The 19,529-nt window shown below is 43.9% G+C and overlaps 1 protein-coding gene across 1 annotated transcript in view; it reads left to right on the top strand.

Moving 5' to 3' along the window:
* Window positions 1–4,135, top strand: part of ZW10 (zw10 kinetochore protein) — a 35,749-nt gene extending 31,614 nt beyond the window's left edge. Inside the window, exons 14-16 of the mRNA XM_047071356.1 lie at window positions 121–252; window positions 1,053–1,255; window positions 3,531–4,135. Of these exons, the coding sequence (XP_046927312.1) occupies window positions 121–252; window positions 1,053–1,255; window positions 3,531–3,651 (456 nt within the window). The 3' untranslated portion in view covers window positions 3,652–4,135. The remainder of the gene's footprint in view (window positions 1–120; window positions 253–1,052; window positions 1,256–3,530) is intronic.
* Window positions 4,136–19,529: the final 15,394 nt, after the last annotated feature.

Below are 19,529 nucleotides of genomic sequence, written 5' to 3'. Positions count from 1 at the left end.
TTTACCTCCCCTTCTCATAATGCCTCTTCTCCCAAACACACACAAATGATGCACGTGAATGTAGAAAATAGGAGTTGCGACAGTGTCTCTTTCGTGTCAACAGCTGTATCCTCCTGACAGGTTCTACACCAGTTGAAGAGACTTGGAATTGTGTGGCAGGATGTCCTGCCAGTGAATATATATTGTAAGGCTATGGGGACTTTACTCAATACAGCAGTTTCTGAGATCATTGGCAGAATCACTGCTCTCGAGGTAAGGACCATTAGATGCCTCACCAGGCCTGGGATGGCAATTCCTGTCTCCGATTATTGCTCTTCTAAGCAAATGATGTTGGTATCTCATTTTTAGTCAATATAGATGGTAGAAGAAATTGTTCGTGTTTCCTATCTAACTCATTATAGGGTTGTTTTTTTTTTTTAGTTTTGCCTTCATTCTGTTTTGCCGGTGACTAGCTAATGTCTCTCCTTTACGCATACCTAAGAGTAGGACGATCCTGCTTCTCCATGTAGTGTCTGTGTAGATTATGAACGAAGAGGCCGGAAACTGGGTAGCCCTAAGATGTATTGTAAAGTATGAAGTTATGTATTTATTTAATTTGCAGATGAACTCAGTAACTTAGTAAAGAGAAGTGCAGCCTTCCACAGGAGCCTCTTTTCCAGCGCACTGTGGTAGTAGAGATTATATACGTGAGTTTACAGGCAAGGGGCCCAGGCTCTGCCAGCTGATGTCTCCAAAGCATTGATTGACTGAATCCTTGTTTATAAAAATATCCCCTGCTTTTCAGCAAGCGGTACAACATTCTTCTGGATAAATGGGCTCTTTCATGCAGGCACACTAGATTATTGACAGTGTGTTGAAACATACTTTGTGTCATTCTAGCTTCAGGAGTATTGTCAGAGCTGATGAAATCTCATGTCTAATAAGGTGTGCTAAATTGCTTGGAAAACAACTTGCTGCAGCTGACCGCTTAAACAGCATGCACTAAAGATTTGCCCTTTCCTTACTACTAAGGTGGCCCAATTCTGTTTTGTGTTCCCTCTGTGCAAAACTAGGACATCTCTACTGAAGATGGTGATAGATTGTATTCCTTATGCAAAACGGTGGTGGACGAGGGACCCCAAGTGTTTGCACCTCTCTCTGAAGAAAGCAAGAACAAGAAATACCAAGAAGAGGTTCCAGTCTATGTGCCAAAATGGATGCCATTCAAGGAATTGATGATGATGTTGCAAGCCAGCCTGCAAGAAATTGGGGATCGGTAGGTATTACCCTTTTACAGAGGCATGTGTCTCTCCAAAGATAGCTACAGAGTGCGAGTGCCACCGAGAGCAGTGCTTTTCTCTGTTTCTTAACCAGTTGCTCAGGAAAGAGTTTCATGTTGAGTAACAGTAGTTGGAGCCTTGCCATGGTCTCTAATTGTGTGGCTCCCCATTACCACTTTCTCCTGTTTGATAACATGAAGACTTCTTGTTTCATACTATTTTAGTCTTCAGCATGTTGTTTGGCATGCTGTACAGATGGTCTTTCATTTGTAAGAAGTACAACCTTCTGACACCTGGATGGGAAGTGTTGCCTGTTTTAACCCACAGTGGATACATTTTACGACTGGCTTTGATTCGCTAACAGAAATTGACTTTTATTTGTATGGAATATTCCACATCAACCACTGTTTGATGGACCAGCAGTTTTTCTGCAGGGAGTACAGTGGTTTTAGAGATTAAGCATCATACACATAGGAAGGATTCATCTTGTCTTAAATGTAGCAGATGATGCTTTTCCCACCCCCTGACACCAAACACCATTAGTTAACGTTGCTGTGTGGGGTAACTGTATGCTTTATTGTATCATACTTAGTATGCAGAGGTCATTGATGCTGCACAAAAAAGGATAGACACAGGTTAGTTACACATTCATGGATGCTTTTATTATTGTCTTGGTAGATATTAATAATCAGAGTATGCATACCTTGCATAGGGAATCCCTGAATAGGCCTCAAGGTCTCTCCCCATCCTTACAGCTACTTGTTTGCCTGTGTTAGCCTGGTTTTTTAGCGTATTACAGGTGCCCCGTTGTATTAGACCAGTCACCCCAGATGTGTCTGAGTTTTTCTCAGCACATATTGTTCATTCTAAAACAAAGAAAGTGACATTTCCGCCTGGAAAAAGTCACATCAAAATACTTCCAACCTCATTATTACAAGATTTAATGTATTTGTTATTCACAAGTCCTTAGTGGGTAATACGATGTCTTTAGGTAAGACTCCAGAGGGCAGCAGATAAGAAAGTTTCTTTCTGCTGCTGCAGCCTGATAATAATTCTTTGTGTTGAGAACAGTCACAATACTGGTGTATCTTCTTTTTTTTCTGCCTAGGAAGAATTTTTCACCTAGAGGTTTCAGTAAACATGAGGATAGTAGTTAATTGGGAACATTTTTTACTGAAGAATCTACCTCCGATGGTGTAGTTTAAATGCTTTAAAATCATAAAACAAACATACAAAGTAATACAGTATGTAACGTATTTACACTTAAAAGGAAACAAGTAAAATGTTCATGTACCTGTTACCTAATATAAGAAAAATATTACCGATCCTGCGAAGACTCCTGTGTTTCCCCTCTCCAAATGTTTGTCCCCGCAGGCAGCCACTGTCTCGAATTTTGTGTTCTTTCCTTATTTCCTTTGCTTTCCTTCATAGTTTTGCCACTTTTGCATGTGTCTCTGAACAGTATAAAGTTTAGGCTTGCTCGTGTTTGAACTTTCTGTAAACGGAAGCGTCTGTAAGTTGCTTCTTTCAGTCAATATTGGGTTTTTTTGAAGTTGACTCATGACTGTGTACAGGGCTGCGTGCATGTTTGTCTTCAAAGCTGTAGCGTGTTCTGTTTTACAGATATTTCATTATTGAGTCCTGCCGCTTCATGGTTTCACCAGTATTTGGTATCGTCAGACTTCAGAATTTTTGCTACTGTAGTTAGTGTGAAATGGTAGTTCGTTGTCACTGTAACTTACATTTCCCTAAATTCTAATGATGTTGAGCATCTTTTTATGGATCATTTGTTTTTCTTTTGTAGTAGCAAATGACCTGTTCACGTTTTGCCCTTTATTCTACGAGGTTGTTTGTGATTTCATTATTGACTCATGGGAGTTCACTGTGTATTTTTTACACCAATCCTTTGTTGGTTAAAATTTGTTGCCTGTGGCTCATTTTTTAAAATAGTCACAGATCCCCAGACTCCATGTAACCATGTGAGGTTGTGGCCATAATTCTCAAGTTCAAACAGGACTTAGTATAGAATAATGGGGAAGAGTCTTACCTTCCTAACTTGGTCTCTTCATCTGACTGTGCTGATAGCAAAATGCAGCCAAGAAGCAGGAGTTAAAGCGATTGAGTGGAGGATCCAGAAAGAAGGGGAAGGATGCCAGCATTTGTTTTACTTCCATTTAAAACCAACTAGCATTTGGGATCCAGTAAGCAGTTTTAAAATCTTGCTTATCCAGAGACATAACAGGAAATAGAATTTTATCTTTTATTTTGCAGGTGGGCAGATGGAAAGGGGCCCCTGGCAGCTGCATTCTCTTCCACTGAAGTAAAAGCTTTAATCCGTGCCTTGTTCCAGAACACAGAAAGAAGAGCAGCTGCCCTTGCTAAGATTAAATAGCTGTATCTTCCCAAGAAAGCCATGTTTTGACTATTTGGATTCCTCTCTTGGCATAATGACTCCTTTAAAGACTTCTTGGAATCATCTGTTAGTTTTGGTGAACCAAGTATATCGTGGAAGTCTGATTTCACCTAAGAACGCCTTACCTCCTGGCTTGTATGAGGCTTTGTTGAAGAACTGGATGTTAAGATAAGCTGTCAAGTGGAGCACCTCAACTTGTTGGCTTCCTAGCCATCCTCCTTTGATAAGACGCTGTAGGGTAGCACTAATCCATGTTGCTTCTGGGCCTTCTGGGGACTGTGTCTGTTGTGAATGTAAGGCCTGGTCTTGGATCAGGGAATCCAGGGGATTCCATGAGTCAGGGTAAAGAACTCGTGAGCAAATGGTACGTATGTTTTGGGAGATGGGAACTGTGTTTGTCCTCGGAGGAATTAAGGAGACTTCCTTTAATAGTTCTTTCCAATAAATAATGCTTTTCAGAGTTCAGGATGAGTGTCTTTAATAACATGGTGAGCTTTGACAAAAGACACCAACAAGTTTTCTTGTCTTCCACACCGTTCTTTTTATTGACATTTATGATCCTCACAGAGGACTCCCTGATGTATCATCTTGCTTCTTTCTTGGAAGGCCTAGAAATCCTAGGACTTCCTTTCAGTATAAGTTTTTGACCCTTTCTGCTATTTGAACTAAATTCTATTTTCTTGGTTGGATTTTTTTTCCCCCCACCTTCTTAAGCTCCACTGTTTCTGTACCCTACCAAATGACAGAGGTTTTCAATTGATAATGTTCCTTTGGCATGTATATATGCCCTGAGATCTAACTCTGGGCTTTGGAGCCCAGCCCTTTATTTGCTGGACATACGTAATTCTTTAGTTCGGCTTCATCTGTTTCTAACTCTTTTCAGCCATCGGACGGAGGTATCCTATCAAAGTTTTCCTCGGCCTCTGCAGTCCTTGATATTCTTCATACTGAAATACTGTTTCCTCTCATGAAAAGAGGGCGAAGGGTGTGATTTTTAGGTGCTGCTGAAGCAGATGCTGCCTGGAATAAGTTTTCAGTCCATTGGGTATGGTTCCTGAGGCCTTAAGCCCTTGATTCCTGGCACACAAGAACAATTATTTTTTCCTCCTGTCTTCAAGTGTTCTGCCTTCACCCCCTCACTTCTGGGTCAGCTCCTCGTCATTCTGTTTGCGTAGTGTTTCTTTTACCTACTAGAAGAGTCACAGGATAAGGAATAAGAAAGAAGCCTGTTTCTGTTCTTAAGAAGAGAAATCGGCTGGTTAGTGATAAGCTGTTTGTCTATGCTGAGCAGGTCCTACTATGAGAGCTCACAGAAAAAAGAATGGCCTGAACCCATGTTAGTTTTTTGAGAACAAAGGAGTTGTCTCTCCTGAGAGAGGAGGGAGCCATTTTCACAGGTGAAAAAAATACCTGCTTTGGAAACTTCGTACAATTTCAGGGAGCAGTCTTTTTTCTCCGCAGTCGAGAGCATGGGGAACTAAGGACAGAACTGAAATAAATGCATCCCAGGACTATTACACAGAATAGCAGATTTCTTTTGTTCGTAGAAGCTATTACGGTCGCTTGACAGGTACTGCAATTTGGGGGTGGGATCTCTTGTAACTGAAAAGCACTTCTCACTCTTTCCCTCTCCTCAATAACACAGAAAATTGCATTATAGTTCTCCTGAGGCTGTGTAGACGGTGTCAGGACTGTGTCCCCTCATGAATAGTTTGAAGACCGTGGCACACAGAGCAGGCACGGTCCATCTTCCTCCCTGGCCAGGGCTGGGGTTGGTGGGTGATGAAGTGCATGTCCGTTTTGGTGAGAGCTGAGCCGTTTGATCAGGCACGTGGGAGCTGGGGTTGTCTGGCAGCTCTTGCAGGGACCTTGAAGGTACCTGTTCTGATTGGGAACCTGAGCTGGAAGTGAGTAGAACCTTCTTTTGGAGAGAGCACGCAGGTGATGGGAGGAAGGGAACTTGAGGACTCGTTTAATGGGCTCCATGGGCCACCCAGAAGGAACCTCTCCCCACATAACAATCAGAACTATACAAATGACTCCTGAGAATGAAACTCATAAAAGGGTCCCTAGGCTTTTAGGAAAAAGGAAAGTTTTTGTTAAAAAGGCAAGACTGCAGACAGCTTGAGTCCACTTGATAGTGGCTTCTGTCCCCACATGGATCCTGAATTGTTGGGGACTCGTTCCATGTCAGTTCTGCACAAGGGTTTCTCTTTAAAAGGGAGATCCTCCAGATGGCACTCTCAGCTCGTGCCTGCGAGCATCACATGGCAGCTAGGTCTGGTCTGTGGAAATTTTGCCCTGCCCCTGTATCCTGGCCTGGGTTAGCCCACGAAGGTCATCCAGACTGTGAACAGCATCTGTCCTGTAAGCTGCAAAATGTCGCCAAGCGATCACTTGTGAATAGATCAAACGGTATTTTCTTTGATCAATGCCATTGTTAAGGAAGATGTGGATAATTGACTTCCCATGCTGGTGGATACTTAACGCTGTCACTTAAGGCCATGATTCCCAGCCTTTTTTGGGGTTTCATTCTGTTGCTTATTTGATTTCCCAAGATTTTGTCCAGCTGAAAGTTATGACGTGTACACACACACACACATACACACACACACACACACCATAGTTTTGTCATAAGAAAATCAGCCCAAAGATGTTTGCCCCAGCTCCACAGCTACTTTGTGCCATGGATATGTGAAGCTGTGTATGGGAGTAACTGCCTTGTAAGGGGAGATAGTTCTACATGCAGGAAGTGGATAAGGCTATTGGAGATTATCAAAGCACTCTTCCTTTAAAATTGGGTTTTGTTGCCCACATTCTTCCTAATCATAGACTTGATTTTTGAACATTTGTTTTGTGATGACTCCCTCCTAAAAATACTCATCGTGCTAATAGCCTAAAATCTCCTGAAAGCTACAAAGCCCCAATTTTGAGTTGTTCAATGATCATACGGTTTAGACCGAATTCCTCACTTTGTCATGAGGAGTTTGGTTAAGGATTTTGCGATGGCACGTGATACATCCCGGGAATAGCCTTAGAAACCAAGTTATGAAACATCTGCCTGGAGGTTGGGAGGAGGGCAATAAACCTGATGAGCTATGTATGAGTTCTTCACTCCTCCTCAGAAATCAGGTGCCCTAGATTTCTTGTTTGGTGGGGAAGAGCACCATGGGGGACTGGTACTAAGACCAGAGAGAGACACCTGCCCCCTCCCTGGTCTCAGCCCTCTGTGCAGTTCTAAAACGCATACATTTATTGGGTGTCAAGCATCGTCCTAGTCACTGAACAACTTCCCCCCCCACCAAACAAAAATGCCCTGTCCCTCTGGCGATTTAAATTCTAGTGACAAAGACGGGTAAGAAACAAAGTAAATTAGGCAATATGTCTGAAGATTTTAAGTGCTGTGTAAAGAATACATGTAGAGTGAAAAATGTGAACTCCACTGGAGATCCAGAGAAGGGGGAAAAGGGGAGTGAGCTGCCATTCCAAATAGAATGGTCAGAGTACGTCTCCTTGAGACGGTAAGTAAGCTGTGTGGCTACAAGATGCAGGTAGTTCTAAGCAGAGAGAGCAGCCCTTGCAGAGCCCTAAGGTGGGAGAAGCGTGCCTGGTGAACTCAAGGAATAGCAGAGAGGGGGGAGAGAGTAGGAGGCGGGGAGGTTAGCAAAGTAACAGGAGAAGGTAAGATTGTGTTGGCCATTATTATAAGGATTTGGGTGGTTCCCCTCCCCCTTTTTAACTTAGCAAATGGAAAAGTTTTAGTAGCTTCCAAAAAAAAAGATAGGGGGGGAACATATTATAAAAGTATAGAAAATATTACACCCCTAGGTACCCATCACCCATCTTCAACAATTATAATCACCCAGGCAACGCAACAGCTCTGATCATCTGTACCCCTCCGTCCTCCCTGCTCCCACAAACACACTGAATGTGGAAGCAAATGCCAGGCAGCCTCTCATTTCAAACCCAGGGCTCATTTCTATGTAAAGTCTGACTCTTGTTTCCTTTGAAGCTTTTTCTTGTTTGCATCCTTCGCCTCTCCTCATTCCCCCTCTCCTCTACCGGCAGGCGGATCCCCCACCTGCCTGCCACCCTCCCTGCTTCCCCAACTTTACTTCTCCACTCAGGCTCCTCCTGTTCCCTGAACACTGGCTGTGAGATAAACACCTAACTGCGCCTGACGGCTGACTCATGCCATCACTTCCCTTTTGAGCCTCCTCTCTGCCCTGGCCGCTTGCTCCAGCTAACCCAATCCTGTAGTTTCTGGGTTCTAAGGGTGCCCAGCAAAGACCTTCCACTTGTTGATTGTTTCATCAGAGAGGATATCCTCTGATGAACCAGATTTTAGAACCCTCTTAGAACCAGATTTTCCTGGTTTTTTTCCACAGAGATTGTCTTCACAGACATGGTGACATAGCTCCAGCTATTGGGTCCAAGGACGGGGTATTGGCTGGAGTCTGCAACTGGTTTGGTTTAAGGCAGGGCAACCCTCTTCCCTAAGGTCTGCCTGGTGGAGTATGGGGTGTAGAGTGGCCACTGCCAGGTTTCTGTCTCCCATTCCCATTCTCTGACTTTAAAAGAATAGTAATTGTTTTCGTTTGCACGAAGGGCTCCATTTATGCTTGATTAACATGGAAGATGGTAAAAATGATGCATGACATTAAGTATGTCAGATTAACTTTGTTATAAATTTAATTTCATTTCAGCACCAAGCTGTGTTCCTAAATGTAAAGCCTAAATAGTTTGCCACATCTGTATCTGCATTATTATTACTTAAAATGAAAAAATTAGGACTTCTTGCTCACCAACTATCTATTTAGGAAGGTGTCCTGGGATCTTTTGTAAAATTAACTTCGATGGCATTGGTCCAAAGTAGCAGTAGATCTTTTGCCTCCTTTTTCAAACTTGGGGCCCTTGCTGTTGCTCACAAATAATAGCATGGGTTTGGGATTACATGTGCACTTTCATTTTTAAGTCCCGTGGGGTAGAATTCATCCGAGTCTGAAATTATGAGCTCATTGGAAACCCAGCTTTGCTTTTTCTGTCTTCTCACCTGTCTTTGGCTTCATTTTCCTTTCAACGATGTCTGTTCTATCCTTTCCAGGCCGAAGATCATTCTCCTTGATAGGGAATATGGAAGCATAACAGTGTTGGAATAGTTCAGCGTTCTCTTGGTTTTCAGCATCACACCATCAGCTCCCAGTGGAGCTGAGCTCTTTCGGTTCTTTCCTTTCACGGACTATACTCCCTCCCTGCCCCCCCCCCCCCCCCCCCCGCAAGCTCCTTGAAATAATGTTTCTTATAAACTTCAGCACATTCTGGGCTTTGATCTTTCTGAAGCTGTTTTTCTGTGTCCAGGCCATTCTGATACTTTTGCTTATGAAGGGCCTGTTTGTTGTTGTTTTGTAGAACTCATTGCTGGTTTCCATTTGCAGCCAAACTGCTGCTTTTGTGTGTGTGTGTGTGATATCATCATATTTTATTATATTGTCAGATTTTCACTTTCGAACTCCCTCCCCCTCCCCTTTCATCCATAGTGTGATGTCTTTCTTTTAAAGTCTTTGGCCGTGAGATCATTTCTGGCAACTGTCTGTGATCTCTGAAATACGCTTCCCTAAAGCCAGGACCCATGCCTAGACCACATCGTTTCTTCCTTGCCTGTTGTGAAATTTGCAATTGTCCTCTATCTGACGTTTTGGATAAAAAGTGCCTGTTTGCCTCTTTGATTTTCTGAAAAGCAATTATTAGCAAGGCTAATAGTTAAAAAAAAACAACAAAAACACTGGGCATTCTGGGTTTTAGCAGAGTGGGGCTTCTGGGAGTCTTACGGAAGAGTTGAAATCCCCTACCGCCCAGTGTCAACTTCTTGTTCATTTTAGAAAAATATCAGCCACCTCTTCCATCTGGCTGGGGGGCAGCAATGTTACTTATTCTTTTTCTGCTTCCCTTTACCTCACGTGCCTTGTTGCTTAACGTTCACTTTATCAACCTATGATAATTTAACTTGGGGTCCCTGAGAACTCCACAGAATCTTAACTTTGGCTGTTGTTTGTCTCTTACCAATTTCTGCCAGCAAGATAGTAAGAAGGAAAGAATAGTTCAGTTAGAGGAGAAGCAGACCTATATGACAGCTTTCTTTTCATAAAGGCAAAACCACAGTCTCATTAGGAAAGCAATGCTATTCTAACACGAAGCGAAGACAAGTAAACACCTTTGAAAATTTGTATTCAAGTGTGTTTTGCCTTGGACCTTGCTTTAGAGCAAAAGAAAGGGGCTCCTGAGAAAGCCTCCAGGCTGAGATTTCTGGTTTTTGGTTTCATCATCTTATCTTGGGAAAGAGTAGCAGGAGCTATGGGGACAAAAAGGGCAGGGAAGAAAGACTGAAAGGGACTCCATTGTGGTCCTTTGGAAGATCTTCTCAGTGGCCAGCTGGGCCGGCTGTCCTTGGGAGGAAGGAAGGGTGGAAGGGGCCTGGTTGGAGGGTGGAGGGCTAGCACAGGCTGCGGGGTCACAGGGACCCAAGGCTGCACTTTCTCAGCTCTGTGACCCTGCACGAATTATGTATTTTCTCTGACTCAGAATTTGTAAAGTGGAGACAATCGTGTGACTGAGCTCACGGGCTTGCGAAAAAGATGAAGTGACTTAATCTATGCTAAGTACACAGCACAGGACCTGGCCCCGAATAGTGATCACAGACCTGTTAATTCCAGTGTTCAGTGCTTCGAACTCAATGCACCCAATTTAGGATTTAATTTTGTAGGCAGTGCCCCAACTAAACTGGAACTCCTTTGAGGGCAGGAATGGTGTCTAATGCTTTTCTTGATATGGAGCTGGGCAGAGTAAGCCTGAATATTCACGGAGTGGTTTGAAGTCAGCCCCACACGATGTTTGACATTGTAAGCCACCTAAAGAGAGTAGCAGGGGTGGGGGGGGTGGGGAGGCACCTTTGCTGTGTGAGCTGGAGTGTCATTTTTTTTCTTTAAAGTTTTTATTTTATTTATTTTTGAGAGAGAGAGAAGGAACAAACGAAAGAGGGGCAGAGAGAGGGAGACACAGAATCCAAAGAAGGTTCTAGGCTCCGAGCTGTCAGCAGAGTCCAACATGGGGCTTGTTCCCACAAACTGAGAGATCATGACCTGAGCCAAAGTCAGGATGCTTAACCAACTGAGCCACCCAGACACCCACTGGAGTGTCCTTGTAAGTAACCTGTGAGGCCTCTAACATGGGAAGGAATTGATCTGGGGACCCAGGGGAACTTCTTCCCTTGGCTATGTGTGGATATTTGTATTTATGTATATGTTTAAAACATGTTTACAATTTATATAGCCTAGAGACACAAATTATCTTCAGTTCTTGTTATCAAGAGTCTTCAGCACTAACTATAGCCCTGACGGAGTCCCTGAAACACTGCCAAATTCTGTAAGACTTTCAAACTGGTGAGGATCAAACCATCCCAATGCACTTGGAGTTTAGCATACATGATTGACATCTAATTCTTCATGGGGTGGCTTTTAAATAGCAGAGGCAGTTAACCAAAACAGCCAATTTGCCAATAATTCTGTACAGCTAGGGCTTTATTATGTGAAATGCTACTGGAAGTGGTTTTCCATTTGGTTTTGTTATGATGATTATTTTTGGGTGGAGGTGGGATGATTTAAGTAAGAAGCTTTTTTTTTTCCCCCAAAGTCTATATGGCTGTCTCCAGGAGTGAGCATGAGAGGGAGGCGATGAGAGAGAGGGAGGCCTTGGGGGCTGAATACACTCCCCTTCTGTTCCAAGGCTGCCAGCAGAAATGCAGGAGGGGACTTTTAAGCAGAGAGCTGAAGTCCCCGGTTGGAGAGACAAAGAGCAAGTGTGCAATAAATTCAGTGGGGCAGAAGGAACCGAGTGAAGGGAAACATTCATCATAATGTTCACAGAATCCCACAGACGGTGTGGTAATAATCAGGTGAACGTGCACTTTGCAGTTACTTTACAAAAGCGCCTTGTGATCATCACCGTCAGTATTTGCTGGGTGGTCAGAAGTTCCACTGGCGGCTCTGCCTACTTGTTGAGGGGCTGGATCTGTGCAGCCTGGACCTGGATAAGCCAAAGAGTGTGTTTCCACATTTACTCCTAAAACCGCTCCTTTGAAGAAGATATGTGTCCCTTTTGCAGACGAGGAGTCAAGGCACGGACAGGTCAACTGTCTTGCCTAGATACACACAGTGGGTAATACAAAGTCAGGGTCCCAACCCAGGTTTCTTTTGAGTCCAGCGCTGGTGCTGTTTTTACTGTTCTCATGAAAAGTCCTTTCCCCCAGGGGTCTTCCTGCCTCTCATATGTGTCCAGAGGTATTAGTTGGCCAGAGCTGCTAAAACAGAGTACCTCAAACTGGGGGGCTTCAACAGCACAGGTGTATTGTCTCAGTTTTGGAGGCTGGAAGTCCAAGATCAGGTCTGTTCCAGTCCTGTCTCCTTGGCTTGTAGACGGCCGTCTTCTCTTTGTCTCTTTGTATCATCTTTTCTCTCTGCGTCTGTGTCCAGATTTCCCCTATTTTCAAGGACACCAGTCATATTGGATTAGGGCCCATCCTAATGACCTTCTTTGAACCTGAATACCTCCATGAAGACCCTGTCTCTAAATACAGTCACTTTTATTTTATTTTATTTTATTTTATTTTATTTTATTTTATTTTATTTTATTTAAAAAATTTTTTTAAAGTTTATTCATTTCAAGAGAGACAGAGGGAACAAGGTAGGGTGGTACAGAGAGAGAGGGAGAGAGAGAGAATCCCAAGTAGGCTCTGCACCGTTGGCACAGAGCCCAATGCAGGGATTGAACTCATGAAACGTGAGACCACGACCTGAACCGAAACCAAGAGTGAGACACTTAACCGACTGAGCCACCCAGGCACCCCCATAAATACGGTCACGTTCTGAGTTAAGGCTTCAACATATGTATCTGGGTAGAGGGAACACACAACTCTCCCCATAGCAGGTCACACACTCTAGCAGCTGTGCTTTAGACGCTTTGTTTACAGGAACAGGACTTTTCCTATTGCCCATCATTGTCTTTGTCTATTTTATTTAATCTGTTAACTAACAGCCATGAACATAGTCACCTTTGAAGTGGGCCTGCTCACTGGAGTGAGTCTCAGGTCAATAAAGCATTCAGTGGGCTCTAATTTAATTAGTCAAGTTACTGTGACAGCTGCTTTGTAACCCTGGTTCACAGACTGGCAGAGGACAGAGACAAGACTGGCAGAGCTCATTGTTGATTCCAGGCATCCCTGATGCGGCCCCAGGGCCCTCGGAACTTTGCTTCTGTTCCGGCAGGAAAAGAGAGGGGAGCTGAAGTGGCATTAGCATTTTTCTAGCCTGGGTATATCTTTTAAAACTGAATGGGAACCAGAATAAAAGGAAAGACCATTGTGGTTTCGTGCCCCTCCTTCCTCATCTTGCCACATACCAAGTCAGTTCTCCCATAATTTGGAGGGTTTCCGAAAATCGCCGCCGCGGAAACTTCACGGGCTGATGCTGGTTTTGTCAGCTGCTTCCACCCCACCTGTCCGAGCTGGCATGGTTCCTCAAACCTCTCCCTGTCTTCCCCACCTCAACCCCAGTCTTCCGCTTGCCTCTCGCTCCAGGGACCACTGACCTTGGCAGTCTCTCACTGGTCTTCCCAGATCTGCAGGGGGCAGCCCTGGAGGGGTGGGGGTGGGCCGAGAGGGCTGATGTAAAATCAGAAGACATGATTTTCTCCTTGCTCCTGTCACTTGGCCTAGCCGTGTGAACTTGGGCAAAACAGTTACCTCCTCTGCTCTCTATGCCTGGTCACTTACCAGAGATAGAAATTCATGTGTTGCTCACCTTCTGGGATGGTCGTGAAGACAGAATAAACATCAAAGACGCTGCCCCTACACAAGCTGATGTGAAAACAAAACTCTCACTTTGCTTATGTTGATTTTACCATCCACCATATTACCGGGGTCATGGTGTGGTCTCTGTGTTCTGCATGTGTGTGTCTGACCTGGACTGAGTTCCCAGAAAGCAGAGCACCTTGTGCAGTGCCCGACCCTGCACCATATACTGCCAGGCATGAATGGGCTTTGGGTGACTGATGAGAGCAAGTCTTGGAGAAGAAAGGAAAGACCAGTGGGTGACAAAGTGGGTATCTGAGAAGGTTGCACATGGAGAGAGTGACTTATTTTCTCTGAGTCACAAAGGTTTTTCAGTCATATCAGTTGTTAGATACTGATTTAAAATGTCAGGTGGCTGTTGCTGAACTAGAGCAGATGTTTGGGAAGTTATTTTTAATCAACCACATGATTGATATCTTTTGCTACTCCTTTTTGTCTTAATTAAAGCAGGTGAAAAATGCCCTTTGTGTCCAATAGTGACACCACTGATTCACCATGTGGGGAAATCTCCTCGTAGTCCATGTTTGAGTATTCCACAAACTTGTCTTTAGACAGAAATTTGAATGACTCCCAAAGTTGACCTTTTTTTTTTTTTTTTTTTTTTTTTTTTTTTTTGAGACAGAGCGCAAGCAGGGGAGGGGTAGAGAGAGAGGGAGACACAGAGTCTGATGCAGGCTCCAGGCTCCGAGCTGTCAGCACAGAGCCCGACGCGGGGCTCGAACAGGTGAACTACAGGATCATGGTCTGAGCCAAAGTTGGACGTTTACCCGAACGAGCCACCTAGGCGCCCCCAAAGTAAACGGCTTTTAAACAAAGTTAAAAGAGGAAAACATAGTTGCTTAACAAAATGAACAATTTGGGGTGGTATTTTTATTTATGGTATGTAAATTATAAACTTCATATTTTATCCCTGAGCTTGAGAAGTCGTCCAGAAACCATGGATAGTTCCTTCCTTGTAGGCTTAGAAATCATTTCCTAGAATACAACTTGGGTAAGTTTTTGTCTGAATATTTGAACAAGGGAGGCCTTGTTTCCCTATCCTCTTGGGAATGCATGCTCCTGCATTGTTTTTGTTTTTGGTTTTTTGGTTTTTTTTTGTCCTTCCCACTTTTTATGGCTGCCTTAGTGGCTGATGCAACAGGAGTGCAGGGCAGGACAGAATGGAGCTAATTTTTTTTTTTTTTTTTTCTAATTTGGGGACTATGATATGCTGCTTATTGGGCAAAGTGCTAGGAGTAACTCTATGCAGACAGACATACGTTGTTTTATTGCACTTCGCTTTATTGTGATTTGCAGACTGTGTTTTTTGTTTTGTTTTGTTTACAAATTAAAGATTTGTGGTAACCTTGCATCAAGCAAGTCTGTGACACCATTTTTCCAACAACATTTGTTCACTTCTTGTTTGTAATGTCACATTTTGGTAATTCTTACAATATTTCTAACTTCTTCATTATGATTGTATTTGTTAGGGGGACCTGTGATCAGTGATTGCAGCTTGCTGAAATCTCAGTTGATTGTTAGCATATTTTAGCAATACAGTATTTTTTAAATGTTTATTTGAGAGAGAGAGAGGGAGAGACCGAGCATGAATGGGGGTGGGGAGGGGCAGAAAGAGAGGGAGACACAGAATCTGAAGCAGGCTCCAGGGTCCGAGCCGTCAGCACAAAGCCTGAAGTGGGGCTCAAACCCATGAGCAGTGAGATCATGACCTGAGCTGAAGTCAGAGGCTTAGCCGACTGAGCCACCCAGGCACCCTGCGCAATACAGTATTTTAAAATTAAGGCATGTGTATTGCCTCTTTAGACATAATGCTGTCATTGCACACTTACTAGACTACAGTATAGTGTGAACATAACTCTTATATGCCCTAGGAAACCAAAAGATTCATCTGACTCACTTTATTGTAATATTTACTTTATTGCTGTGGCCTAGGACTGAACTAGCAATGCCTCCAGGGTGCGCCTGTATAAAAAGAAGCCAGTAATTTTGGATTTAGGGGATGCAGTGAGAAGTTTTGCGATGGGTTGACAGCTGAGCCATGTCTTGAAGCATCAGAAGCTTTCTAATTATGAAAACATGAGGGAAGGACATTCTAGCCTGAGAGCACAGCCTAAGTGAAGAGTGGAAATGGCATCCACTTGAGGAATATTCTAGAAATTTGACTATAGTTGGAATATAGTTTACGGGGTATGTGTATGGAGGGGGAGGATGCAATGAAACATGAGGCCAAAAAGAGGAGGAATCCTGATAGCCATGTGGAGGATGTGCTATGTGGGGCTGAGAAGAAAGGCAGGGAGATTGTTTAGAAAGCAAGAGATGATAGGAGTCTGAACTAAGGCAGGGGGGTGAAACGTCCCTGACTGGACAGGATGGTAGAAGAGAGGAAATAAAACAGACTGGCAAGTGCACATATTGATTGATTGCATCAACAGACTTTACTGAGCACTTGCCACATGCCAGTCACTGTGTGCAACGGAAAAGATGAAGATGAAGAGACAGTGTCCCTGGTCTTGAGGGCTTACCACCAATTAGCCCTCAGCCATGTCCCATATGCATGTGATGCATGAACTACAAGAGGGGGCTATCCAATGTGGAGGCTGTTGGAGGAGGTGGAGGGACATTTAACTTAGGTCTTTTTCTTTTATTTTTTTTTTTTAATTTTTTTTTTTTTCAACGCTTATTTATTTTTGGGACAGAGAGAGACAGAGCATGAACGGGGGAGGGGCAGAGAGAGAGGGAGACACAGAATCGGAAGCAGGCTCCAGGCTCTGAGCCATCAGCCCAGAGCCCGACGCGGGGCTCGAACTCACGGACCGCGAGATCGTGACCTGGCTGAAGTCGGACGCTCAACCGACTGCGCCACCCAGGCGCCCCAGGTCTTTTTCTTTTTAACTTTATTTATTTATTTTGAGAGAGAAAGAGAGAGCAGCAGAGAGAGAGAGAGAGAGAGAGAGAGAGACAGAAAGTCCCAAGCAGACTCTGTACTGTCAGTGCAGAACCCAGTGTGGGGCTCGAACTCACAAACTGTGAGATCATGACCTGAGCCAAAATCAAGAATCAGACGTTTAACAGACTGAGTCACCCAGGTGCCCCAGGCATCCCTTACTTTAGATTTTGGTCAGAGTAACAAGATGTAAGAGAGTACTCAGAAAACAGTGTGCTAATGAATAAACAACCAATTACTATATGAGATCACATAGCTATTCTTTTCCTTCTAAATACACTTTTATCCATTTCTTTGTATTCAATGCAAGCAAAATGTCAACAGTCAGGGTTTCTTGGCTGCCTATTAATACGCAGTAATGGTCTAGAATAAGTTAACTGGATCTCGCATTTTCCCAATTTTCACTCACTAAAGCTTTCTTTTATTAGATTTAGGTATCATTAATTTCTTCATTGAGAAAATTACTCTGCAGAGGGCTGGGTGGAAGGAGGTATGCCGTTGGGCCTCGTTAGACTGTGGGTTGGCGTTAGAGGGTCCGATGGCTTGAACTAACCCCAGTGGAATGAGCCAAACTGAACTGGGAGGGGGTGGGAGTTGTTTGAGGGGACCTGGGGGATATTGTAGATACAGATGGATCATGAACAGATAGAGGGTGGAAGAGAGCGAGAGAGGCATTCCTGGTACAGACGAAGCCACAGAAGGGCATGAGATGACACTGAAGGGGACATACAGAGCCTCTCGAAATCTTGATCCTGCATTTCCCCCCACATGTGCTCTCATGACCTACACTGGGAGCGCCAGACTTTCTTCCTCTGGGAAAGAAAGAGAGAGTGATTATGGGGGCCATCTCAGCAAGTCTGAAACCAGTAGGGCAGGCAGTCGGGAACAGAAGATCATGGGCAGGCTTAAATCCACAAACAAGAGCTGAAGCTGTCACCCACCGGTAGACAGGAAGGGGACATCAGGAGCAGGATAGAACTCCATAGGCGCTGGCCAGAGCTGTGGTCCACAGGGGGACCTTCTTCTCGCTGAGCCCACATGTTCTGTGAAGACATGACGTGTGGGGCATGTATGTGGTAGGAGTGGGGGGAAACCCTGGACCAGACATCAGGAGACCTGGGCTTGGGCCACCTCCAGTTTCCTGTAGCAGTAATGGCAGATTCAATGGTAGATCCTTTCAACAAAGTTTGTAAGTCCGAGAATTCTGTATAACTTGAACTTAGGTATTTTTTCTCTGTCTGAAAGTGCCAGGGCCCCTCTGAAGGACAGCTGATATTTTTGAGAATAGTGACTGAAGGAGGAGAGAAAGCAAATTTCAAGGTTCATGAGTTGAAGCTTATCCATAGACATGGTCCTGGGAGTCAGGGAGTTGTCAGGGGGAAGAAAGTAGAGGAGCAGGGTCAGAACTAGGATGAGGCTGTATTTGAATCACCATGGTAAAAATAGAGATCCCAGGGCCTTCGTGCAGAGGGGTCACGCTTCAGCTGGTTTTCAGATGGCACACCCTATGGCACAAAATTTAAGGAGGCATCACTCTTAGAGTAGTCAGGTACTAACACTCCACTTGCTAGTGACTACCTCCTTACACTTTGCACCGTAGGCTCCTGCTGCCTTACCCTGGTGGTGGTATTCTGTGCAAACCAGGGAAACAGCCAGGGCCCTCAGAATAGCTCATCTGGGATGGAAGGAGCAGCAGAGAGAAAGAGAAGGGAGCCTTCTTAGGTAGCAGAGCAGAGAAGGATGGCCAGGAAGAGGCCGGTCTCAGTGTAATCTAAAACCCACGCTTTTTTTTTCAGTTTTATGGAGGCTTATGATTGACAAACTTGTGATTGTAAAATTAAAGTGTGCATCTTAATGATGTTGATGTCTATGTGCATTGTGAAAGGGTTCCTCTTGTCTAGTTTATTAACACATCTATCACCTGTTTTAGACATATTTGTTTACTTACTTGTAGACATATTTGTTTACTTACTTTTTGGTGAGAAAATTTAAGTTATATACTCTTAGCAAAATCTAATCATACATTGCAGTGTTATAAACTACAGTCACCATATTATAACTTACATGAGTTGTAAGGTGAACAAGATGCTCAGGCCTTCCATGGAAGGAACTTGGAAGCGAGCTCCATTGCTCTGTGTGTAGCTGTAGGTTTGCTGTGTCTGTGGAAAGAAGTGAGTTCAGGAGCTTTTTGTATATCATCATCTTGAACCAGAACCCCTTTATTGATTGCTTCCCTACCCTCTGAATATGGGCCATACTTTCTTATTGTGTGTGTGTGTGTGTGTGCGCGCGCACGTGTGCGTGCCTCATCATTTGTTGTTGGAAACTGGATTTTAAATGATATAATACATCAACTCTGGAAATCAGATTCTCCCTCTTCCCTGGTGTTTATTGTTGTTGATGTTGTTTGTTTAGTGACTTTTCTGAACGAATTCTGTAATGTCTATGTATTCTTTGTCATGTGTGGCCACTGAAGTCTCTGCTCAGTCAGCTTAGTGGTCAGCTAAAGATTGGACAGAGATTTGCTTTAGATGCCTAGAACCAATAAGTCTCTCAGTCTGTGCAGAGGCTCTAGGGGCATGTTGGGGCAGGCCTTCAACAATCAGCCAGGAAGTTTACAACTCTGCCTTAGCCTTCACTTCCTACTTTTTTAGAGCATCAAGGTTAGCCAGAGATGAGAGCTTAGGACCTTCCTGAGGTCTTTCCTAAATAAGTACACAGCCCTGGGTATGTGCACATTCCTATGCATATGCATGCTTTCTAGATTCTCTGGAATATTTCAAAATCCCCTTATGGACACCTTATTCCCCAGATTTTTATTTTAAGGTTTTTGATTAGCTTATTGTTTGCCCCAACTGTTATCCATTGCCTCAGGCAGCCATAAAGGCCCACCATTGTCTTTGATTGTTTTCAACAGACCTCCTTAGGGAAAAAGCTCTTCATCCTGGGCAACCTCAGAGTCCAGTCAAAGTAAGATGGCCTTGCAAAAGGGATCTTCCAGACAGTTCAAAT

This window comes from Lynx rufus, unplaced genomic scaffold (genome assembly GCF_022079265.1).
Source record: "Lynx rufus isolate CCGP_SWC_20201006 ecotype Redwood Valley unplaced genomic scaffold, mLynRuf1.p SCAF_9, whole genome shotgun sequence".
Taxonomy (NCBI): Eukaryota; Metazoa; Chordata; class Mammalia; order Carnivora; family Felidae; genus Lynx; species Lynx rufus.
Note: the sequence above shows the minus strand (reverse complement) of the source record. Positions and strands in the feature narration are given on the sequence as shown.